This window comes from Nothobranchius furzeri, chromosome 1 (assembly GCF_043380555.1).
Source record: "Nothobranchius furzeri strain GRZ-AD chromosome 1, NfurGRZ-RIMD1, whole genome shotgun sequence".
Classification (NCBI taxonomy): domain Eukaryota; kingdom Metazoa; phylum Chordata; class Actinopteri; order Cyprinodontiformes; family Nothobranchiidae; genus Nothobranchius; species Nothobranchius furzeri.
Genome location: NC_091741.1, coordinates 37972960 through 37999326, shown reverse-complemented (window position 1 = coordinate 37999326; position 26367 = coordinate 37972960). Strand labels below are relative to the sequence as shown.

At 42.6% G+C, this 26367-nt stretch overlaps 1 protein-coding gene across 9 annotated transcripts in view; it reads right to left on the bottom strand.

Moving 5' to 3' along the window:
- The window catches only part of LOC107387024 (plexin-B2), a 246448-nt gene that overhangs the window by 55212 nt on the left and 164869 nt on the right, over positions 1-26367 (bottom strand). For all 9 annotated transcript variants that reach the window (XM_070545758.1, XM_070545793.1, XM_070545680.1 and 6 more), the window contains 6 exons: positions 10406-10926; positions 4508-4834; positions 4262-4397; positions 2777-2940; positions 2526-2702; positions 1471-1605 (listed from right to left, as the gene is read on the bottom strand). In XM_070545758.1, the coding sequence (XP_070401859.1) occupies positions 1471-1605; positions 2526-2702; positions 2777-2940; positions 4262-4397; positions 4508-4834; positions 10406-10921 (1455 nt within the window). In that variant the 5' untranslated portion in view covers positions 10922-10926. The remainder of the gene's footprint in view (positions 1-1470; positions 1606-2525; positions 2703-2776; positions 2941-4261; positions 4398-4507; positions 4835-10405; positions 10927-26367) is intronic.

The window sequence follows — 26367 nt, the reverse complement described above, 5'->3', positions numbered from 1 at the left end:
TTTATTGTGAAGGTACAAGTAGAATCTTCCCAGGAAATAAACGATCAGACAGCTGAGGAGGTTGTCACCTCCCAGAATCCACCAGAGGAGGCACTTTTTAAACCTACAGAAGTAACAACTGTAACAGAAGTTGTCCTTTAGATGGTGGTCTTTAGTGTAAACAACCATTTCTCAGCGTTCGGGTGAGCTGAATGAGCCGTTAGCCACCCCAACCATGAATAAAACGTAATAAACTATTAGCTGCTCCGAATGTGGCTTCATGGATATGAGATTAAAGATAACTGTTGGTTTTCTAGTCAAACATAACTGAAGGACAGAGGAGTTATGATGCAGTTAGACAAAAATAAAATGTCCTGATGTTAAATGGGATTCATTTAAAATCTAGAAATAGTTTATTCTCACTATAAAAAAGAAGTAAAATAAAAACAGAGAAATAGAAAAAAATTTAAAGCTTTTAATAAGTTTTCACTTCAAAACTATTGAAATAAAAATACATTTAAAAACTGATAAGTGACAAAAAGCCAAAATCACAAAACAGTGTGTCATGGATTTCCCAGTCATTTGAGATTTTTTGCTCTACAGATTAATTTCCGAATTTCTTTTCCAGGATATTCCTGTCTGAGAGGAGTTTTGGATTACAGCCCTTCTGCTGTCATTTATTTATATAATTAGCAGTAAAACACGTGTTTGCTCTCGCAGCTGACAGCTCCTCCGAGTCCTAAACGTTAAATCCTGATAAATAAAACTAACAAAAGGTAAACTCTACTGTTAATCTGTTTTAATCTCATGCACTTCTTTCTAAAACCACACATGATGTCATCAGATAACCTGGCAGAGCGCGCTTGATAGTTCTGAAGGAGGAACATCTTCCACCTAGTCGTGGAAATAATTCTCCTCTCTGACAAGACGAGCTTGGTTTAATAAATTTAAATTAGCAGATGGAACGAGCTGCAGCGTCGTCACTTGACTTGATCAAAGCAAATTGCTCTCTTGAAGTGCTTTGTAATTAATTCATTTCTAAATCAATAATGTCTATTTCACCTCTGCGTGGCTGTGGGGAGCGATGGCAACCCAAAGATGAAAGGACAAAGGAAAGAAAGATGGATGACGATAAAACGGAGAGCAGAAAACAAGAGGAGGGGAGCGAGTGAATCAATGAGTGACTTGTGTGTGGTAACGGATGTGTTGGTGTTAGTTCGCCCGACAAATAAATGATCAAATAAAACACAGAGAACAAATGAAAGGCTCGTTAAGTCAGCAGCCTGATGGATGAAACAAAAACACAAGTAAGCAAACAACATGGCCGACCTCCTGGACCGTACGCAGAGACGTGGAGGTGTGTGATGGATGGAGGTGGAGAGAAATGGATTTAGTAAAGAGAGAAATGGATTTAGTAAAAAGAATGATCAATAAGGGTATGTGTGTGTGTGTGTGTGTGTGTGTGTGTGTGCGCGTGTGTGAGAGAGAGACCTTCTTCTCGGTGGTAATGTACAGATGTTGGAGGCTGGAATCAAACAGCAGGTTCTTGTTGACCTTCTCTCCGGTGACTTCGCTCGGCACGCGGCCGTACATCTCAGGATGAGCAGACAGGTGGACCTTCAGCACCTGCAGGAACATAGTCTGTTAACTGGGATTCAAACCCTCAACTCAGACTTCAGATTAACTCATTCGCTGCCATTGACGACTAAAGTCGTCATTTTAGATCCAACCGTTCACTCATTTGCATTTTTTACTGTGTGGGCGTCGGACGAGCCCCCGCACCGTGAGAACAAACATCTTAGCTCTGAAGCCAATCTTCATCCGCGTACGTCGCACATCACGTGATCAGGAAGCAGAACATCCACGTGTTAGATCGTTTTGGGCCACTGCTGTAAAAAAAGTGAGGTGAGAACTGGAAAAGCTTCTGCTGATCACAATTCAACAACGGATTATGAAAGAACGGATAACGCTTGAAACGCGTGGATTCTTCCTGATGTAAGAGGTGAGTCTCCTCTTTGTTTTGGCATCGACATCATCCTAGCGCGCAATGTTCTGTGTCTCTTGAAAAAAACAGTAAAAACGGTGAGAAACGCTGGCAGCGAATGAGTTAACAAATCCAGGTAAGCCAGTTTAATCAATAAGTGTGCAGTGGTCTCTAGCAAGAATGGAGGCCTTGTGAGCCATATTCTGGGGAAACAAAGCCCAGTAGCGACTGTTTCAGCATGGAGTAGCTTCAGATGACAGGATCTTATTCCTGATATGTGGACATCTCTCCTCTCATTGGCTAACAGCAACACGACTCTACCATTGACTTTGTTTGCTCTGCAACATAGATGTTTTATCTCTGCTAATAAGGCAAGGCCGCTTTATTAATAAAGCACATTTCACACAGAGGAAATTCAATGTGCTTTCCATTAGTAAGAATAGCAAGAACATTAAAAATGGTTTGAACTGACGCTGAAATGCACACGACAGGAAGTTTTACTCATGTTTTCCTAAACTCGTCACAGAGCAAAACGAGCAGAGGTGAGAGAAGGGTCCGTTACCTCTCCGTTGGCATTGCCCAGGAACGCCACAGCATGCTCCATCTCCACAGACACGGCCACGGCAGTCATGTGACCCTTGCGGACCAATGACGGCTCAGATGTTAAAGCGAATGCAGGCTTGCTGGCTAACGGTGAAAGCAGGAATTCTGCTCCACAAGGAAACTCCTCCACTCTTATCTGGTTAAAGAGCGGAAATGTAATCAAACACATCAGGATATAGCTAGAGCTTTAAGTTTATGACGTTTTATTACTTTTTTATTGTTGTTGTTGTTGTTGCTGCTGCTGCACAGGTTCCCCGACTTGGATGAATACGGTGAATAGGCAGCAAGATTCTGGTCGATGAATCCTTCTTGGTTGTAGCAGGCGTCCAGTATCTTCCTCATTCGATCATCGATGGACTTCAGAGGGAACATACCTACAGACAGAACAAATCAGTTTATTTTTATTTTTCCAAAAGAAAAACACAAATATCCTTCATGCTAGAGGCATGCTCTCAGATCAGAGAATGAATAGTTCATCCCCCTTCTTTAGCTTTTTGACACCTAAATATAGGTGATAGGCAAATGAATGACTATAAATATATTATGGAGATAAAATAAAAACAAACAATGAAGTGCTTCTCTCACATTTGTCTAAAAACCTCCACCAATAACAAGTTTCGAACTAAAAGCAACCATCGGACCATCTAGTTGTTGGTCTCACTTAACCGCCGCACCTCCCTGGGTCCAACACTCATCACACACTCGCGTATTTAGCAACAGATCACCACAGGTGTGAGAGGTTCTCCTCTCAATAATATCAGAGGAGCTTCGCCTTCTGGCTCAGCTCTCTATTCACCACGACAGACCGGTACAACGCCCGCATCACTGCAGATGCATCACCAATGCCTTGAATCTGCACCGAAGGGCCTTGAGTGTCTGTTAGTGCCTGTTTTTATCTTCTTAAACGTTTGCTTTGCACTATCTTCCATTGGGAAAAGATCATCTCTTCGGGCTGTGCCCGGCCGGGCTCCATGGGTGAAAGCCTGGCCACCAGGCGCTCGCCAACGTGCCCCACCTCCAGGCCTGGCTCCAGAAGGGGGCCCTGGTGACCCACGTCCGGGCGAGGGACACGGTCTCCATTTATATAATTAATCATAACAGGTCTTCGTCATATCAGTTACTTCAAATTTTATTTTAAAATATATCTTTTTAGGTTAATTTACCTGTTTCTGTGTTCACAAAAATCTATGGAGATAAAAACTTTTTTAAAATGGTTAAAGGCAGAAACGTATTTCTTTATGCAATCATTGTATTTTTTTTGTTTTACAATTATGTCATGAATAAACCAGATCGATTTATGGTTTGACTGAACATTAATATGATTTATCAACACTTGCTTTTCCTTGGGGGGGGGGCGCAAATTTCTAGGGGTGGCCATGGCCCCCCCAGGCCAACCCTTGGGGGTGCCGTTGTGTGTTTAGTGTGTAACATCTGCGCCAATTTAAAAAAAATCCCCCCAAAATAATAGAGGGCTTAGGAACATTTTAGGCTCCAACGACGTCAGCGCTGGAAATGTTCTTAATTTTTCATTAAAGCTGTGGTTCAAGGCTAAGAATGCTCTTCGATTCCTTCCTCTGATTAAAAATCATGCGACACGAGAGAATCTCAACAGCAAGATACCAAAAGAAAACATTTACTCAGCTGCTGCTAGTTCCAGAACAGAAACCTGCTGCTGCTGAAGCAGACGATACGTACACATGGCCGACGAAGTTTCCACATCAGAAGAGAAGGTAACAAACAGCACTTTGTCTGATGCTGAAACTGTTCCATATTTGTCTGGGCCAGTCAAATTTTGTGCCAAAACGTCACCTGGAGTTCCAACAAAAGCAGCCTGAGACACAAAGGAGACAAAAATATTTTCTCTCATCAGGACAGAGAAATTCTCAGATTTACCTCCAAACTCATCCTGGAGTTTGGACTAAAGCAGGAATGCTTTTGTACCTGAGCTTTGTTGTACTTGTTGGAGGCACTGCAGTTGAGCTGCAGCTCAGTGTACGAGTAATAATTCTGGTCCTTCTCACACAGCCTGGAGATGAAGGTGAAGTTCTTGTTGTCCTGAACCCCGAGTGTCCGAGAAAACAGGAAGTAGACAAAGCCGCCCTCTTTAAAGGCAAAGCGGAAATCGTGCAGGTAGCGCAGCACAAAAGGGTTTGCCTGGACCGCCGACGCCTCCACGATGCTGTCAAAATACACCCATTCGCTATAGTCCTCCAGGATTCGTGTGGCAATCAGCTTAGTACTGTCATGGCTGCCGTATCCCTTGCCAACCTGAAACAAACAATAAAAAAATGTAATGAATCAGCTGGTTGCACTGCACACATCTAATCTCCGATGTAAAAGAGCTGCTCAAAGCACATATTTTACTGTGGGATCCTTTCTTAAACCCTCAAAATCAACCAGAACATGATAAACAGCCATGAGCTAAAATAAACACCCTTTTATCCTCTGGCTGTCTTTAAAACACTTCAACTCAGAAACTAGAGAGGTCCTAAAGAAACTTTGATGGGGTCTGCCAGCTGTGGCAATATTTCTCACAGAGAAATGCAGCAGAAGCTTGGAGACAGCCGTAGCCAATCAGAGAGCTGGATTTTCCCGCTTTGTGGGGAGAACCCAAGCCCCCCACAATGTGGGTCTGAAATTGAGGGAAATGCGTAAGTGAAATAAATTGCAGTTCCACCCTCATCCACTAGGGGCTGTGTCAGAAGGGAGCTAATCCTCATTGACTCCCATGTTAAAAATACCAATTTCACAGCAGAAATAAACATGTTTACAGCCTGGTACCAAAACATATTTTTGGTTTAATAGATCTAGTTTACACTCATGACAACTCTGAGAGGGGAGAATTTTTTTGTCACTCTTCTATTTAAGTGTATTAAAAGCCTAAAATTCTGAATAATTTATGAGCATCAGACCCACGTGACCACAGAGCTAGCTCTGGGGAAAGGCCTCAGTAACCTCAGTCTGAGCCTCGGTCTCGCCTGAAAATTGTTCAGCAATTTTTAGTCTCTGAACTTAGACCAGTAGTTGTAGTGTTAGTGTATTCTTTTTTGGATATTATTTCTGCAATTGTTGGACAAAACGACTTGCTGTGGCATTAATTGCACTAATAGAGCGTCCAAGGAGTCTCCACTTCATTTTTTTCAGTAAGTAAAATTATACGGTATTTATGTACAGAGGCGGTTTTACCATTAGGCATAGGTAGGCGGCCGCCTGGGGCCCCCTTGTGTTGGGGGGCCCCCTAGCCCTGACCGCTGGCAGCCCTCTGTTAATGCTACAATTTTCTTATTACCAACCTGTGGCTGCAGACGGGATTGGACATGCTTCTCATTACCATAGTTCCTGAACCGTTCAAGATATCATTAAAATTCCAAAAGTGCTGAAAAGATTAAAAATGGGGCTTTTCGTGCATATACAATACATTACGGTAGCCACCGGGATTCCCTGTCTTGAGCGCAACGAATCACAACACAGATTTAGAGACGTGCTGTGTTTGTCATCCAAAATGTTCACGTTTATAACTTTTGAATGGCTGATCAGATCCAAAAAATTCCAACAGTTCCTAAAAGTACATAAAAGCAGCTTTCCAACGATCTATAGCATGAAGCAATCAGAGTTAGGGAAAATATCGCTATGGGGGAAATCCTTCTGTACAGCCGGATTGAAACGGAGCGCAGCGCGGTGAAAGCGGATAACGGAACGGGGAAGCTAATCAGCATAAAAGCCAGCATGAAATTATGGAAATGCCTCAAAGAAAATCAACACGATCTATTAGGTGTCCCAGAAGTCTTATATCTGAAGACAGTGACCACGAAGGACAGATCTCCAGTGAACCAGGATATTAATGTTTGTTCAGTCTTTATATTTTATTTTTTTATTTGAACAACCCTCAACTATTCGCTAATTGTAAGATTCAGCTTCATTCCAGCATTATTTATCTTTTTACAATAAATAATTATTTTTGCTAAAACAAAAGTTTTTGGTATAGCAGTGCACGGTGTGCCAGAGAAGCACCCCATGTCGGTGTGAGGTGTGCAGGACTCTGCCTGCAGCTGGAGAGAAACTGCTTCAAGGTCTACCACATCAAATAAAAACGTCTGAAAGCTTACAAAAATAAATAGTCTTAAAAACTGCTAAAAGACACCAAGGTTCAAACTTTTTTAAGAATAGATGAATTTCAGTTCAAAGTTTAAATTGTTTGCCCAGTAATTTTGAAGTTCCTGTTCAGTAATAACTGAACCATTTTTTGCTTTTTTCACTTTTAAGCTGATTTTTTAAAGGCTGTAATAGAAATAAATTCTAAATACAAACCATACACTGAAAGCTGAGGTTGCTCTGAAAGAGTTACACACACTTTGCACTTTTTATTACAATTTTACAGCCATAAGATTAAAAAAATACCAGGTGGCCCTGTTATAATTATGGTCATAAGAGGGTTATTAAGATGGCGATGCACAAACTGGAAGTGATTGGTAGTCATTCCACTCCAATCCAGTTGGTGGCGGTAATGCACCAAATTGTTGTTTGCCAAGTGCGTTAGGACCACAAATAAGAATAAGAAGAGAGGCGGGAGCGTTCGTAACAAACTCAAAGCGATAGTCAAAACATTAAGCATGAAATGGAGTTATCCTAGTGGCTCCAATAAGAGAAAGAAGCAGCTTGCTTCATAAAAGCTTTTATCTTCACTTCTGAAAGTGACGTCGTTTTTCGATGTAAACATCAAAAGGAAGCAGAAAGGAAAGACAATGGAAAATGTTTGAAGGGAGGAAAACATAGAGCAAAATGGAAAATAGAAAAAAAAATAACTAAGGCTAAAGCACAGGAGCGCTCACAGGAAAAAGAAAGCAGAGCAAATTTGAAAGCGCTCAAAAGGAGGGAAATACAGGAAAAAAGAGGAGGACTAATAAAAAGGGAAAATAACTCATGTCAGAAGAGGGGAGAGTTTTGCAAATCCAGTTAAAGGTAAGATTGTCGAAAATTTAGTGTAAGGGGCCCCATGTCTGTGTTCGCCTTGGGCCCCCAAATTGCTAAATCCGCCCCTGTTTATGTATTTTAGGTCACTGACACTTTTGCACTAGCTGAGCTTATAAAGCAAAACATATTTTCATTAAGGAAATAACAAACGTACCGATTTAATAGTTTTTTATTCACAGAAAGATAGTTTTCATGAAAAAGCGCCGCTAACCTCCACACAAACTCCTTGTGTGCTTCAGGTCACTGGTGTTCCACAGAGTTAGCTCCGGTTGTAGCTAGGTAGCTACCTCCATTAGCTTAGCTCCCACCTCCGCGTTAGCTTTGGGTTAGCTTGTAGCTGGTTCGACCGGGTGTCGTCAGTTGATCCCAGCCGTACAGCCCCACCCTCAGCTCCACCTCTCTTCCCTTTTGTGGAATTGTCTGGGCTTGACGGAACCTGTGACACGGTCAAAATGGCGGTGGTGGCCACCTCCCATTTTTCCTCAAAAACGTGTTATTGGAGCCTATGGAAACGCATTGTCCATATATATATATATATATATATATATATATATATATATGTGTGTGTGTGTGTGTGTGTCGATGGGAGAACCCAGCTGCTGCAGTCTGTAGGCGGAGACTGAACTATAACCCCGGCTTTCCACAGGAGCCGTCAGCAGCACGTTACTGCAGCAGCACGTCATAGCTGCTGATAGGAACCGCTGTGGTCAACAGAACCTTTTCCACTAGAGCCGTCAGCAGCGCGAGTCGGCCGCGTCTCAGGAGCAGCATGTCGCGGCCTTTACGCGCCGGTTTTATTTTCTACGCGCGACGCCTCTGAAACGGGTCAAGTTCGACATTTTTGGGGAAGGAAAGACAGGAAATTGAACGCGGAAATGGAGAGAAGCTCCCGAGATTTTCAGAATAAAGAACGTGCTGCGTTCCGGTTGCTTTACTTTTAAAAACAGTTACTAAGTGTGCGGCCCCGTGAGAAGTTATCACACAGCTAGCGGTCTCCTTTGTTTTTCAGGTCCGTATTGGTGATTATAAAACGGACAGAACATAAAACACAAACCATGTTGTAATTTTCTCCTGCTTGTTGTTGTGTTTACTAACGAAGTGTGACTTCGTGCTCGGTCGGTGACAGCTGCTCCCCTGCTGCTTCGCGTCTCGTGGGAAGGGCCAAGCAGCAGCTTACGCGAGCAAGACGTGCTGCTGCAGTAACGTGCTGCTGACGGCTCCCGTGGAAACCCGGGGTAAGGCTCAAACAAAAAGCTGCTGAGCAAAAACAATAAGTGTCACCAACACTATAGTTAAACCCAAGCTTCCTGGTGGTTTGATGGACACTTTAGTTTTTCACGTGTCTATGGTGAATTAAATCAGAGTTATGACAGCTTTAACACACAAGTCTCTTCAACCTCCAAAGCTGGGAAGCAGCCTTTATTCTAATTTAAGTCACGGAATGTTCTGGGGCATTTGGGACATTCTGGGCAGCTTTGTGACAGAACTGTAAGTTATAAAGAAATGAGCCACACTGGCTGTCAGAGGACAAGAAGTAGCTGAAATGAGACTTAAGTAGTCACAGCTTTCAGAGCAGATTTACAGAAAGAAAAACACGGTTTATTTAAACCCCCATAAGCTCCCATAATTCTGGGGTGAGATTGAAGCCAACGTGGAAGTGACAATTGCAGTTCCACCCTCATCCACTAGGGGCTGTGAGCAAATCCTCATTGACTCCAATGTTAAAAACGCCAATTTCACAGCAGAAATAAACATGTTTATAGCCTGGTTCAAGAAACATTTTAGTTTTAATAGATCTAGTTTACATTCATAACTCTGAGAGGGAATTATTTTGTAACTTTTCTGTTTAAGTGTAATTAAATGCTTAAAATTCTGATCCAGGAGGAAAGAACCACCATAAATCTGGTCATGTGGTAAGTAGCAGCTATGCTAGAGGAGAGGAGAATATGTGGTGGCATCATATATGCGACGTGCCGATTTCTAGTGTGTAGTCATGCTAATTACAAACTTTTACAAGCTGATGATCTCAAAGTATGTGACTGGCGTGGTCGAAACACCCATCATTACTTTTCATTTAAATTGCAGTACAACACATGTGTGATCCAGGGTGTAAGGCAAAGCGGGTTAGAAAGTGGCGTTTTACCCCCGTTGACTTGCATTCATTTTATCGTTCATCCGGGGACCTGTGAGCCGACAGGAAGGGGAGGAGACCTAGGCTCCCGATCGGCAAGTCAGGTTTTTCTCAAGATAAAAAACTGCAATCAGTGCACCCCTACTAAACGACCAAAGAAGGATCCTTTCTCGCCTTGTTTGGGTTTGGGGTTAGGATCCCTTCTCTGTTTAACAAAAGAAAATGCCCCATGAGCCACATTCAGTCACATAAAAACGGAGCGGTTCGAGAACTCGTTTAAAATAAATATCTTGTTGATTAATTTAAAGAAGATTTCTATCCAACATCCCTTTAATTATCAGGTATTTCTGCTGTAAACCTTTAGGAGTCACGATCCTTTCCTGCAGAGCACGATCACTCCAGGGCTGAATTTCCTGATTTGATGAGACATGAATGTTCTGAATTAAATAGAAACTGCAGCCTTGTGGGAAACACAACAACATAAACCTATTTATAAAGAGCAATTTTCTGACGCTGCAGAAATAAAATGAAAAACATTTCAGGGTATCCGACACAGTGCTCATTTCCCTTCATGACTGCAAACAGAATGTTTGTTCACAACAAACTGCAGCTGGACTCTGTTTGCTGACACTATCTCACAGATGGTGGAGATTTTATTTACCTCAGGAAATATTAGGAGGCAGGATGAGCTTTGTGTGTGTGTGTGTGTGTGTGTGTGTGTGTGTGTTCATCCTCACCAGGAACACAGGGAGTTTCTTTGATTCTCGTGTAGAATAGGATGACATCACTCCCACCACAGAGACACTCTCCTCAGCGCTCGCCACGTACGACTTCTCCCCGTTGGTGTCGCTGAAGTAGATCTGATCCTCCACGTTGCTCAGGTTCCTCAGCGAGCAGATGCCTCTGAAGACGCTGCCGCAGACCACCAGCTGGTTTTTGGTGGGGTGAACCAACAGCAGCTTGTTGTGGTTGGCTGTTTCCACAGCCTCCTCACATGCGTCAGTAACGGGCGGCGTGCACAGTCGGTGGTCCTTCTTGGGGCCCGTCTCGAATCGAGACTCGACCGCAAGGTCAGAGTTCAGCTGGTAGAGGCGGTTGACAGCACCGACGTACAGCCGGCCAGTCCGAGGGTCGGACACCACGTTGTTGATCAGAGTGTCGGAGGAGAACTCTTCGTTATTACACTGAGATGGGCTGAGGTAAACGGTTGCCACGGTGATCACTACAAACTGCCACGCCCACCACCGTGCCATCGTGCCTGGAAGTCAGAAAAATAGTTTGATTACAGAAATACTGTTTTAGTGACACCTTAAGGTGACACGTTAGAATGCAACAAAATCAAAAATGTCACGTTAAGTCAAACGCAGAAATTCACGACTTAGCTTAAAAAAAGGGATAAATTAATTCGTCACAATGGCTGGTTTCTCGGTTTCTAACGTCGCTGGGATTTCCAAATGACTGGCTTTTAGTTTCCACTATAAAAAAGTAAGTTTATCTTGAAATAACACTTGTTTCCAAGTAAATGTAAAGCGAAAGTAATGTGAAAATGTTGGCTGCCTTGGCGCTGCGTCTGCAGAGATGCAGACGTTGTACCAATCTGTCGAGCTGAGACGGAACGTGAAGCTCTTGATTTACCGGTCGATCTACGTTCCTACCCTCACCTATGGTCACGAGCTTTGGGTAGTGACCGCAACAACGAGATCGCGGACACAAGCAGCCAAAATGAGTTTTCTCTGAAGAGTGGCTGGGCTCTCCCTTAGAGATAGGGTAAGAAGTTCGGTCATCCAGGAGGGGCTCGGAGTAGACCCGCTGCTCCTCCACATCGAGTTATCACAATAAATCAAATAAGGAGTTAGGGTTCAAATTTAGGGTTGAATAAAAATCCAATGTCATAAATTCAATGTCTAAAAAAGTCATTTTCCAATCCAATCCAATCCAATTTTATTTATAAAGCGCATTCAATAAGACATTTCAACCAAACAAGGCACTGTACACTAAAAATGTTAGTTACTTAAACCAGCAAAAAATTATACAATCATGTCGAACACAGATAAAAGATAAAAAGGAAATACAACAAAATTCCCAGAACTAAAAGGTAGAAATCAATAAAAACACAGGGAGAATAAAAAATTAGAAAAACATTTAAAAAATGAACCAGAATAATGCGGAAGTTGATATTGTGAATTCCATTTTTTAACAGTGCAGATGTGACTGAGGGTCATAATTATGTGGTATACGCTAGGTTGAAGTAGTGAGTTTTCAGGCGTGATTTAAAAATGCTAGCTGTTGGTGCTAGCCTCACTAGCAGTGGTAATGCGTTCCACAGCTTCGGTGCACAGACAGAGAAAGCCCTTTCTCCACGGCTTTTTAAACGGCATTCGGAACAGCTAGGAGGAGCTTATCTTCGGACCTGAGAGCAGGCGGCGGGTTGTAGTAATGGACAAGTTCACACAGATACGGAGGAGCTTGATGGTTCAAGGATGTGTAAGTCAGAAGCATAATCTTGAAATTTATCCTGAACTGCACGGGCAACCAGTGGAGAGATTTCAGAATTGGAGAAAATTTTCTGGTGAGACTATTTTTTCCACCCATTAGTATAATAGCACCTTCATATTTGTCGTTTGCTGCTACTAGTTGGGATCACGTTGCTAATAACTAGAGTCAAATTTTCAACAGGAAGTAAACACTTTGGTTAGAAATGCTAAAAATGGCCGAGTCACACGGTGTAAAACCACGGAGAACCGTATAAATATATAGAACAGGTTTCAGATGAAGGTCCTAATCCTGCGACGGTGGCACAGGAGTTAAGTGCTCGCCCCGTAATCGGAAGGTTGCAGGTTTGAGCCCCGCTCAGTCCGTCGCTGTCGTTGTGTCCTTGGGCAAGACACTTAACCCACGTTGCCTGCTGGTGGTGGTCGGAGGGATCGGTGGCGCCAGTGCTCGGCAGCCTCGCCTCTGTCAGTGCGCCCCAGGGCAGCTGTGGCTACATCGTAGCTCATCCCCACCAGTGTGTGAATGGATGAATGACTGATTGTGTTGTAAAGCACCTTGGGGGGTTCCAGGACTCTAGAAGACGCTATATCAAATACAGGCCATTTACCATTAATCCTGATGGGTCAGAAGTGATCTGATGAGGGCTTATTATCTATGGTTAATTCCTTTTTGGGGTTGATAATTAACACATTATCGTTTTTGTGTCTTGGAGAGTGAGAAAAAACAACAAATAAAACCTAATTGACCCACGAACAGTTTCTATCCCAGAGTCCAGATAAATAAACCCAATGAACTTCGCTGCTTGTCCTTAAAGCGGCAGAAAGTCTGAAGGTCCAACAGCGGCAGAACAGGTCTGGGGGCTGAGAGCAAAGAATCGAGGAGCAATAATGAGGAGCTTCTCATTAAAGCCAGGACATCGTTTACTGGAGGAGGCGTGCGAGGTGGAGGTAACCAGCTCAAAGTGAGAGTTAGCTGCTGAGCCAGATTAGATTAGAAAAGACAAAAGGAGAGAGTGTGTATGTGTGAAAATGAGAGACTGAGTGCAGCAATTAGCCGTCTGACATCCAGAAATTCTCCTTCCATTAGTCCGGATGGGAGTGTTTAATTATAGCCGCGGCCCGTGGCTGTAAAACACGGCTCTGCTGTTCAGTTACACCTCGCCGACTGTTATAACATCGTTCAGCGCAAACTATCCCCAGCGATAATCCGATTCTGCCGTATTTACACCATCATACGTTTTATTTTTCCTTTAAATATCTGAGAAAGTATACAACAGATTCTCGTTATGCGGGCGTCATCTTAGCCGACTGTCTGATACATCATAAAGCTTAAAGTCACGCCGTGTTCATTTATTATCGCCGTCGGCCATTTTACTGGCAAATCACTGCTTTTTACGGCAGGTATCAGATAATTCTGACTGGTGGTCAATTGACTGGCACCTCCACTGTCTTTCTGCTCGCTGCAAATTGAATTCACTTCAGTGCCGAGGGATTTATTAGTGAGACAAGACTTATCTCTCTGCCCACCTGCTGTCCTAAATTACCTATCCACACATATCAAGAGTCAGGTAGCTTAATGGCTGCACCGCACACTCTTACAAAGAGTTGCACAGACAGAAACATTTACACACCTTAAGACCACAACTTCACAGAAATCCCAGAGTTTTCTAGTTTGTCAGCTCAACTAAACCACACTCAGAACATAAACGATTGAAGTTATTAAATCGAGTGAATATAAAAAATGTAAATGACACAAATAGCTTAAGAAGGAAAGAAACTGCAGCGTCACACACAGCTGCTGCTCCCAGAGTTTTCATTTAAACAGGTTTAGTGCTGCAGCTCCCTGGCAGGCTTAGGGATTCTGCAGGAGTCCGCCCCTGGTCGGGTATCCCAGGGAAAAGGTTAGTCCCAGGGCATCTTCACTGGCTGGTCCGTCAGAAACAGCTAGAAACAATCAGAGGCTTTAGGAGCCGGGACACGGTCGATGTTGTGCTGAGCACAATCAGCAATAAGTCATCAATGAGCAACATTTTATCTGGTTCAAGAGTTTAAGTTTTACATCTTTTATATCGATAAAGTTTTATGTCTCAGAGTCTGATTGGTAGAGATTTACACCTGCATCATGTGTTTAGACGTTACTTCAGAGTGTTCATGTGTAAAAGTTAAAGAGCAGCTTTAAATAAATTAAACTGCATCTGTTAATAATCAAAAACGAGACTATAGAAAAGTAGAGCGCTCAAGTAATCGACCAGTTCACCACCAGAACCTCAGAATGCAGCTGTGTACTTAAAACGAGGAGATAAAAAAGGGGAGAGAAGCATTTTCCTCAAAAGTCATCAATGATAATATTAACAGTTCCCATGTTCTGTTTGCTACTGTCGAGAGGCTAACTAGCCTCCCAGCACAGTTAGCCCCGGACTCCATATCTCAGACCAGATGTGATGAAGTTGCATCCTTCATTAATGAAAAAATCGCAAACATTAGATTAGCCGTTCATATACAGAATAGACTTCAAAGAGCTCCTACTAGTTTATAAATCACTCAATGGCATGGGACCAAAATACATGTCCGATCTCATTCCTGTACGTACGCCCAATAGGGCTCTGAGGTCCCTTGGAAACAATCAGCTGGTAGAACCTCGGGTCAGAACCAAACATGGTGGAGATGCATTGAGTTACTATGCTGCTCACATATGGAATCAGCTGCCCCATGACCTCACATCTGCCCCAACCCTAGAGTTGTTTAAAACACAACTAAAACCCCTCATGTGCTCATCAGCCTTTGTTTCTTATGCTGCGTCGTCTCCTCTGTAATCTGTAATCTGTGATGTAACTTCTCTTCTCCTTTAACTCTAAACTGTAATTCTATCTGTGTGTGTTTTAATTTGTGCTTTTATGTGTTTTCATATGTCCTGATCATTGCACAGCACATGGAATTGCCTCTGTGTTTGAAATGAGCTCTATAAATAAAGCTGCCTTGCCTAAATGAACTTCCCTGGGCTCGATTGGGATGAGCCTAGGCATGCTAATGCCTGACCGGCTACTTTAGATCAAAGGAAATGTCTGATAAAAACAAATTTTTGGCCTGTTGTACTGAACCTGAACCAAAGCACGACTCTGGTCTGGGGCATTCAGTGGTGCTCGGTTTCGGTGCTTTCCTTGTTTTTACTGGACAAACCTCCTGTGGGTGTAAAAGGTTTGGTGGTTTATGAAATGAGTGAACATTTGAGGGGCCTACAGAATTGTTGGAGACCTGCTGGAGTTCTACTAAATATAAACAAACAGGAAGGAGCCATCTGTAATGTTGACGTATGAAGACGGTTACCCTGAACATGCCGGTGTCTGAACATCACACGACTCTAGCAGGTTAAATGCTTGACATCATCAGTAAAGGCTGCTCTTGGACTCAAGTTCAGAAATCTTAACTCATTTTACTTTGACTCTTTCGTCTCAGGATGCAGCGACTCAGAGTAGAGAAGCCACTTCCTCCTCCAGCCGGAGAAAAGGGCTTGTTAGTGGATGTTGGTATAAATTCTGTGGGTGTAGGTCAACATTTACACCTCTGCACTTCAGTGTTAACCCAGCCACTGTGTCCCAGTCATGTGGCCTCCCCTCTCATTAAATTTCATGTCCCTTTGGCTCCTAACACTCCAGAAAAACGCCTGAAGACAGCAGATGTATTCGGCATATCCCCTCTGCATCTCTCAGAGGGTCTGTTATGAATCTGCAACATCAAAGGAATAAAATCATCTTTGGTTTCCACACGGGAGCGTCTCTGCCAGCTACCGTACTCTTTTCTTTTCTTTCATCCTCCTGCTGGGGATCTTTAAGCATGACTGGTGTCAGGGTAGGAATAAACTGGTTGGCAAAGGTGTGTGTGTGTGTGTGTGTTGAGAACAACAGATGTGTTTTCCAGATGTGCAGTTGAGTAAAGAGAAATCCCTGTTCAGAGCGTGTTATGGATGGGAACTTTTGCCTTTCAGGTAACGTGGGCTTTGACATAAACACAGTTAAACAGATGAACACCCATCCTGAAGCATTAGGATAATTATCGTAAACAAAACAGATCCTTATAAAAACATCAACAGCCTCTATGGAGCACTTGTTGCAGCAGCTCGCTGCTATAAAACGAGAGGGTTTAGAAACACGACGTGATGATGGAGAGATTTCATGTGTGAAGCTGGAAACTAGAACCAACCCTTAATTATCTGGATGCGAGGATGAGCCTGTTGGTAACAAAAGACTTAAGCCAGGAGGAATGGCCAAAATCATGGAGATAGGATTAGTAATATTCATGACATGCAAACACCTTGCCTCTGATTGGCCAACAGCAGAGCAACTCTTCTGCTGCCTTCGTTCACTTTTCTTTCTTGGGTAAAAAACGCGACATTGATGTTTTATCTCCACAAACAAAAGTTTTCGTTTGTTCCACCACGCTGGGAGTTGCTGATGGTTAGCTTCTACTAGCCGAGACGTGCTCTGCTCTCTCCTTCCCGTGGGCGGTCCCAAGCCAAAGTAGGCGGGGCCATGAATGCACATTTTCCCAGAAGAGACCGACTTGTCTGACCTCATTCACTCCCATCTTATGGGCCATTCCCATCTGTACCGGGTCGGCCCGGGCCGGGTAGCGTAGGTTGTTTACATATCTGGGTGGCCTGGTATTTTTCCGGGCCAACCAAGGCTCATTCTCAGCCCTCTTCTCGAAGGGGTCTGCTTCAGGCCGACCAGGACCAACACACCCACTGCTGACAGCAAATTCACACCTTCCATTAGAGCAAGCCTCTGATTGGTGGGTAGAATCAGCCCACATGGGCTTAAGACAAGGATGTGTGGAATCAACCGGGCCAGGCTGGGGCCGACTGGGGGATCCGGTACAGATGGGAATGGCCCATTATTTCCTTTCTGTGGCTAATGCAGGCAATGGGGGTGACGCGCAACTCAGAGTGACGGATCGTATTTCAGAACGGAGACCGCTGACTTTCCGTCTCAAAAAAGCAAAAGACAAAGATTTTCCTAACTCGTTTGAGGCAAAAAACGTCTTGTTAAGTAAAACTAGAAAAGTTACTATATTAATATTAGTGAAAACATGGTGTGAGGTTTAAAACACATATGTTCTTGGCTTAGTAGATTTTTTCCTTGTTTATTTCCAGTTAAGCTCAGTAGATGATGAGGAAATAAAAAGTACTGAGCCGCTGTTAATATATGCATTTAAAGCTGAGCATGTTCTGTGTTCATTATACAGCTGATACTGTGACAAGATATACGCCCTTCCTAGCAATGAGTCAGCATTTAAATATCAAGTCTATGCAGTTAGAAACACATCTGAACACGCACGATGGTGTGGATACGTGACGTTCAGTAAGTCGCGTTCAATCCCAACACAGACATTTAGAACAAGAAAAAAACAAACGGAAAGAAAGATCCTGAAACAATGAACGTAAGAGAAGTGATGCCAATGCAGTCAATAAATCCTTCTTTAAACCAAAAATGATTAATATCACAAACAAGCAGAAGATTTAATGTGAATTAGGGCTTTCTAATCCCTAAAGTGTGCTAACCAGCTGCATGTTTTGGTGTGCAGAAGCATCACCTCTCCTTATGGAAGCCAGAATCCATCCAACGGGAAGCAGAATGAAGTTTCGACGTATCTGGGTCACTATACTTTCTAAACTAATGAGCTCAATAAAAAGTTAGTCTTCAAGAGTCTGCGTGTGTTTTAGATTACACGTGGACAACACACCCGGACAAACTGGGAAAAGAGACAAATATGATGACTGATATTTAAACGCTGCTGTAAAACACTGGTACTTGGCGTTAAACTTATTCAATCCCTTGCTTCATACCTCCTAAAAGTCAGAGCCCTGGCTTATAAAGTTTGGAGTGAAACTAAATCCAGGAATGTCTGTGGAAGCTCCGACCCGGGGAATAAATCTGACTGGTTTTCTGCCTCTAACCTCTTCAAGCCTTGTTCCTTCTACCTTCTCTTCATCACTCGCTTGTTGCTCTGTGTGTGAGCTCCTCTCCTCATCCCAACCCGTGGGAATGAGCTCAAGCAAACCTGGCTTTCTGACACACAACATCCCCAGGGGCAAAGTGGATTAGAACCCAGCCAGCGCCGTCTGCTCGTCTTTCTCACTGTCTAACGGCTCTGATTCCAGCATTTTACCTAAACGGTTTTCATTGTATTTAGGAGGCAAATAAATGCAGATAAAATCATTTGTTAGATCAGCGATTGCCAACTAGTGGTCCGGGGGCCAGATATGGCGTGCGACCTGCATATGTCCGACCCGCCAGAGTCAGTTGCAAAAAGAAAAAACTGCTGAACAGTTGATCAACTGCTCCAGGGTTTGCCCCAGCGCTTTAGAAGCCTGGCCGGCCGCCAGGCCTTGCTCGCCAGGCAGAATTATTAGACAAATGAGTATTTTGTCCACATCATCCTCTTCATGCATGTTGTCTGACTCCAAGCTGTATAGGCTTGAAAGCCTACTACCAATTAAGCATATTAGGTGATGTGCATCTCTGTAATGAGGAGGGGTGTGGTCTAATGACATCAACACCCTATATCAGGTGTGCATAATTATTAGGCAACTTCCTTTCCTTTGGCAGAATGGGTCAAAAGAAGGACTTGACAGGCATAGAAAGGTCAAAAATAGTGAGATATCTTGCAGAGGGATGCAGCAGTCTTAAAATTGCAAAGCTTCTGAAGCGTGATCATCGAACAATCAAGCGTTTCATTCAAAATAGTCAACAGGGTCGCAAGAAGCGTGTGGACAAACCAAGGCGCAAAATAACTGCCCATGAACCGAGAAAAGTCAAGCGTGCAGCTGCCAAGATGCCACTTGCCACCAGTTTGGCCATATTTCAGAGCTGCAACATCACTGGAGTGCCCAAAAGCACAAGGTGTGCAATACTCAGAGACATGGCCAAGGTAAGAAAGGCTGAAAGACGACCACCACTGAACAAGACACACAAGCTGAAACGTCAAGATTGGGCCAAGAAATATCTCAAGACTGATTTTTCTAAGGTTTTATGGACTGATGAAATGAGAGTGAGTCTTGATGGGCCAGATGGATGGGCCCGTGGCTGGATTGGTAAAGGGCAGAGAGCTCCAGTCCGACTCAGACGCCAGCAAGGTGGAGGTGGAGTACCGGTTTGGGCTGGTATCATCAAAGATGAGCTTGTGGGGCCTTTTTGGGTTGAGGATGGAGTCAAGCTCAACTCCCAGTCCTACTGCCAGTTTCTGGAAGACACCTTCTTCAAGCAGTGGTACAGGAAGAAGTCTGCATCCTTCAAGAAAAACATGATTTTCATGCAGGACAACGCTCCATCACACGCATCCAAGTACTCCACATCGTGGCTGGCAAGAAAGGGTATAAAAGAAGAGAAACTAATGACATGGCCTCCTTGTTCACCTGATCTGAACCCCATTGAGAACCTGTGGTCCATCATCAAATGTGAGATTTACAAGGAGGGAAAACAGTACACCTCTCTGAACCGTGTCTGGGAGGCTGTGGTTGCTGATGCACGCAATGTTGATGGTGATCAGATCAAAACACTGACAGAATCCATGGATTGCAGGCTTTTGAGTGTCCTTGCAAAGAAAGGTGGCTATATTGGTCGCTGATTTGTTTTTGTATTGTTTTTGAATGTCAGAAATGTATATTTGGGAATGTGGAGATGTTATATTGGTTTCACTGGAAAAAATAAATAATTGAAATGGGTATATATTTGTTTTTTGTTAAGTTGCCTAATAATTATGCACAGTAATAGTCACCTGCACACACAGATATCCCTCTAAAATAGCTCAAACTAAAAACAAACTAAAAACTACTTCCAAAAATATTCAGTTTTGATATTAATGAGTTTTTTGGGTTCATTGAGAACATGGTTGTTGTTCAATAATAAAATTATTCCTCAAAAATACAACTTGCCTAATAATTCTGCACTCTCTGTAAATCCTGGCTTCTTCTGCTCACCTCTCCTGTGGCTAACTTCTGGTTCCTGAAACAGGAGCGCCAGAGCTTTTCCCACACATAGAACGACTCGCGAGGCATTCATTTATACTACAGACCACTTTAGATTTATTGAACAAATGAGTGAACTTTGTCCTTAAAGTTGCTGTTTTGTTGCTTCTACCACTAAGAGCTCTACCATGCAGCCCACTAAACACGGTTTTCATACAAGAGTAAGAAATATGAAGTGAGCTGCTAGTTAAAGGAGACTCAGTAGTGGCAAGGCGTGCTCTGACCTGGTAGTTTTGGTTGAATTTGTCAACAACCAACAACCAAACTCTAGACAGCTTATCTGCACATCTCCTGATCCCACATGGATGACAGAAGCAGAACTTCCAGAAACTCTGGATGTTGGCCACTTTTCCACCTCCTGCAAACTCCCAGAGAAGCTGATTAGCCTTTATAGTTTAAAATCTCCCTAATGCATTTTTAAAGTGCTGTAGCTGCCAAGAAAGTAGAAAAAGAGAGAAAATGTGTTAAATCTTAAGCAACAGGAATGTATGTGCTAATGTGCTACTGTTGGGAGTTTAAAATAAGTTTCTTTTAAGGTAAACGAAAAAGCTAATCCTGGCATCTTTCAGTTAATGTTAGCTGTAAGTCTTACATAAGTTTCACCGTCTTTTCCCTCTAGACAAAAAAAGCTCAGGTATCAAACTTTGCCTCCAGCATTTGCAGACATCTACCCTCATCTGAATTACCGTCTCTCAGTGTGGCCTCAGAAAATTTGAAATGCAACACGACATAATTAAGTACATTTTACAGAAGCAGAACTTCTGCATTGACTAAAAATGTTAAAGCTCGATTATGACTCTGATTTAGATGGAAAAGCAGGATTTGAGCAGGAAACATGGAATAAAGAAGGTATTTGTAGATTATCTGAATGTGTAAAGATGGGTATGTTTTCAATAGAAGATTCAACGGAGAATGTTTTCTTTAATGGGTTAAAAAACAAATTATGTAGTCTGTTTTTTAACCACCTCTGTTACAGAAAGTAAATTAAAGTGCCTTCTTGTGTAAAAACCAGTGCTGACCTCTAGGTGTTGGTTTTAGACATGTCCACAAACTTCCCTGTCCGTCAGTGAACGTATTAAATGGAGACTAGGCAGTTCGGCTGGCTTTTAGCACCCCCTAGTGTCCATTAGAAGATCCCAAAACAAAACTTATCTCCTGGCTGGGCGTTGGTCTCTTTTACACCTTTAACAGCTTAAACATCTCCCAGCCTTCATTAGTGTCTACAGACGAGTATTGGTGAAATTATGGTGATATGATATGTATCACACTGCAGGGGAGACGATACGATATGTCACGATATATTGAGCCATACAATATTAGCGATTCTTTAGACTGAATTTATTGTAGGAAAATTAAATAAACATTCCAAACTGACCAATGTGTTTAACATGAGGTATCTGAAGCATTACAGAGGGATTTACATTTCAATGTTGCAAACAAAACCCACTGCACACTGCTGCCAACTAGCGGTTTGCATCTGAATTGCACCAAAAGGAAAGAAAATACGCAAATGTTTGCATGGAAATTCTTCCAAAAATTAGATGCACGGCTTTTGAATATCAATATAATATCGTAGAAAGAATATCACGATATATTGCCATATCAATATTTTCTTACATCCCTAGAGTCTACAGGAGCGATTCATCACTAAATTAAACAAATCAGCTGTGTTCATGATCTAAAACATGCAAGAAACGTGATGGAACCAGACTGCAGCACCTGGTATGTCAGCTCCAATTTTTTTAAAGTCCAGACCGGACCGGCACTATAACGCTGCAAATGCGGCATTCTGGCCACAGGGGGTTGGGGGTGGAGTCTGAGTGACCTCTCACTGACCCTGTAAAGGGTCATTTTAGCACACACTGGCTCACGAAAATGATTGAAAAATATGAAAAACTTGTCGAGCATACCTTCAATGTAAAATAACAGTGGTTTGGTAACATCTTCTCTCTCGTTCATCACGTCTGCTGGACTACTGGATTATTCTACGTTAGGTAGATCTCACCCCGGCTTTTGCTTCAGTTTGCTCTGAAAAGTTTAAACATCCACAGAACAAGCTTTCTTTTAATTTTCTCCGAGTTGGGAGAAACCCTTCCAATGTGGGCTCATTTACATTCATGTCCACCACAGGGCATCATTAGCTATTCCTGACATGGAGCCAGAGGAACATTGAAGCTGATTGGCTGGGCCTGGAGAGATATGAGTGCTATGATTGGTGGAGCCCAGGGGGAAATGGACTCCTTATTGGTGGTAATGAAGAATCCTGAAGGAGTGGACGGCTGAGGCAAAATAGGCATAAAACTGAATGCCAGTGAGGTCACACACACGCACGCACGCACGTGCACTCACACACACACGTGCACACACACACACACGTGCACACACACACACACGTGCACACACGTGCACACACACACACACACACAAACACAAACACACAGTCTATAGCAGCGTAACATTTGAAACTGCTGGATGGAGAGAGTTTGTTAGAGATGTCAGTTTTACCTAAATCAATATCACACTCTTCAGGTGTAGTCCTCGGGTTTGGGCTGTGCTCTAAACACGGGGGGGTGGGGGGTGGGGGGGGGGTGTATAGATCCTTAACTTATATTTGATCAAACTAATCCTTTGATCACTCGCCAGCTGGATTTCTGCTCCTCGAACATAGACTCTTAAGAGACGGAGGGATGAATTAGCTCCTGGTATTTTCTCCTCGGCCTTTACTCTCCAACTTTTGATCAAACTTACATCATCAAGGAGACTTGCTTATTATGTCATGTCTTACCGAATTTACTGGCTGTTTCTGGCTCATGTTTAGAAGACACCTTTTGTTTTGTGACGTGAATGTAACGACGACCACCAGACCAGGTGCAGTAGTGTGCAAATATTATTTGTTTTGTTTAAAACTGTCTTTGTTTGCTATAATTCTAATAAAAAATCTTGATGAAAAACAAAGCTTTTTATAGTAGTACACGTTTTAGCTACCAGTTATTCCTTTCAGTGAAGCACTTTACAACCATGCAAAAACAAAGATTATTCACTGTAAATTCTGTAATGTTTCGTGTAAAAATTTGAAAGTTCTCCTCTGTTTGCGAATTTTCCTCATTTCGTTCAAAGTTTAATCTCCAACTCATCCCTAAATTGCATTATGTATTTCAAAATGTCTTACTGACAGAAACCAAATAGAAGACCATTCCAGACAAGCTTTGGACTTCTGAGATGACACCTTTTACTTCCACATTTGGGATGTGTAAAAAAATCCAGCAGCACCCCTGAGACATTCAGTGCTGGGAACTCCCTCAGTGACACCAAATGCCAAAGAAAACGGCTTCAGGAGGCAGTCAACAGTCTAGTAATCAGCAGTTAGCTGCATGCTAATGTTGCTCACCAGACTCTGCTAAAGAAGAGCTAGCTAACCTTTGGTTATTGTGCATTTAATTATACGAGGGCGTAGCAAGGTACAATACTGCACTGAGCCTGTCGATGGGTGATGCTTGACTGAAATAGGTGTTCATCAAGGATCTGTTCTTAGCTTTTTGCTCTTTTCCGTTTGCTTAATCCTCCTGGGAATGATCATTCACAAGAAAACCATTTGGTTTTATTCGTAGGCCGATGACTGCTCACTTCTGCCTGTGATGATTTTAAGTGGTACATGGTACATGTATGTATTTCACCATATTCAGCACTAGGAAAGTCACGGTAACCGGTGTAGCGGTAAACCCAGCTAAAAATGTTGACAATAATAACCGTCTTGTTTTTGTTAAATATATTATCTCAGTGGATTACCGTGACCGTGGCGTAGGCGCGGTAACCCTCACCAGCCACGGTCTCATCTGCTGAAGTTGCTGCACGTGCACACTTTGTAGTTTACAACCAAAACTTTCTTGAAGCTGAAATAATGGCTGGAGCAGGACACAGCAGCACTCAGGACATCTATCATTCCTCAAAGAAGGGAAAGTCGGAAGTATGGGCGTATTTTGGGTATTTGAAGAATCCCGAGGGACAGTTGATAGAAGACTGTTGTCCTGTTTGCTGCACGTGTAGAAAAAGTGTCTGTGAAAGGTAGAAACACTTGGAATCTCCTGACATCTGCGTGACCATCACCCACAACTCTACAGTCAACACATGGCAAGGTACCGTTAGTGTTTTAGCTGAAAGACATGATGCGAGGACTTTGGGTTGAGGGTGAATGAAACGAGTCGCCCCCTGGTGCAGCAGCTCCCACTGCCAGCATATAAACCGCGTCGCGGACATCTCGTATTAAAAACGACGCTAAGCATCCCAGGGGGCTGACAAGAGCTGGTGTCGCTCTGCATTATTATGAATTTAACAATGGTTACTGCCTGATTTCCCAGATCTGCAAATCTCACTGGAAGGACACAAGCCCAGGACGACTATAGAGGGCTTATTTAGTTGTCCGAAAATTTAACATGTTTCCGGCGCTATAATTATTACATGTAATACCCCTGAAACAACCAACAACACATGAGTGGGAGATGAATAGGAGAGGGGCTGGGTAGAGTAGCCAACAACTGTCCTCAAGTAAGAGCAGTACTACTTCAACACCTTTTACTCAAGTAAAAGTAGCTGACCAAGAAATTACTCTCAAGTAAGGGTATAAAAGTATTTGATAGAAGGCTACTTGAGTACTGAGTATCATCTGGTTTCATATTTTTAAAATGACATCAAATGGACAAAAAAAAAAAAGAAGTTGTGGGCAAATTCTGGTATACTAAAGACTAAAGGGGGAAAATGTAAACAAATAAACAACAAAAAAACAAAATGACTAAATTTAGGCTAAATTTAGACAAACTGAGGACAATAATTTCCTGATATGGAGGGTTTATTTATATATCTGTTTACGTTAAAAAAAATACCGTGGTAATTACGGTCACGATAACCGTGAGGTTCCATTTTCACACCGTGACGACCATATTCAGCACCGTGGGCTGCCTTGACTGATGGTGGAAAGGGGCTTTATAAATGAATGAATGAATTAGCGGAGCATTGCAATTATAAAAAACAATCAGCATGGGCTGTGTCAAGTTACAGGATTTGGTAAATGAAACAAGCTCGTTTCCTATATTTTATTTTCTATATTTTATATTTTTTGTTTTTGTGAAGCGCCTCGTGATTTTTATCTTGAGAGGCGCTATAGAAAAGTTATTTTCTTCTAAACAGCATTTCTGGATGTGAGGCAGAGATTCTGCAGAATTATAACGCATCTGCTACTGAGAATCTGCTCATTTGTTGGCCTGAATTCAAGAGTTTCTGCTTATTTTATCTGAGAAAAACATTAAGAGCCAAAAAAAAAATAAACAAGTGAAAAATAAACAAAACACTTCAATTTACAGTCCAAGAAAGTGACAAGAGGATTAATGACCAATCCAATCAGGCAGGGAAGAGATAATTAAATAAATAAACAAAAGAAAGCAGGATGTGATTTGTTCAGCCACACCAAACCCCAGAAGAAGCTTTTTACACGACTAACTCGCTGCTCTAAATTAACCTGGAAAAATGAATAATTAATTCCAACATCCTCTCATAAATCAGCCTTTCAGGAGAGAGGGGGTGGAGTCTGAGGCGGTTCGAAATGCACACAAACACGAGTGTTTGTAAAGTCCGGGTTGGTGACATCTCAGCAGGGCAGAACCACGAGAGTCGGGTCAGAACAGACACAAAGACGAGCTGTCGGGGCTAACAGAGGAGACGCTGTGAGGAGGCTCAGACCCGTCAAGCATCAAGGAGTAAAAAGACACAAAACTACACTTGTGTTCATAAAAACAGGAAACGATTCATTAAAAGTAAAAAAGCAAGAACAAAGTTTACAGTTTGGTTAAATATTTACAAACACGCGGTTGTATTTTCTCTCTGAGAAACAGGAAACAGCTGGTTTAAGTGAAAATCCAAACAACGACTCAAACATTTGATCACAAATGTTTTCGTCTTTGGTGACGACTAATGTCAGCAGACAGAAGATTCTGATTCTGACACGTTTGTGTTTAAACGACAAAAGAAAATTGTTTTGGTCTGAAATAAAATCCCGACACAAAGAGTTTCAGATGTGGTCCTGTTCAGCTAAATCTGTTCAGATTCAGGGATTAACAAGAAAACAGCCAAGAATAAATATTGCTTTTATTCTTGCGGCCGATCTGAAAAGTCCAGTTTTTACAACATCTGATGC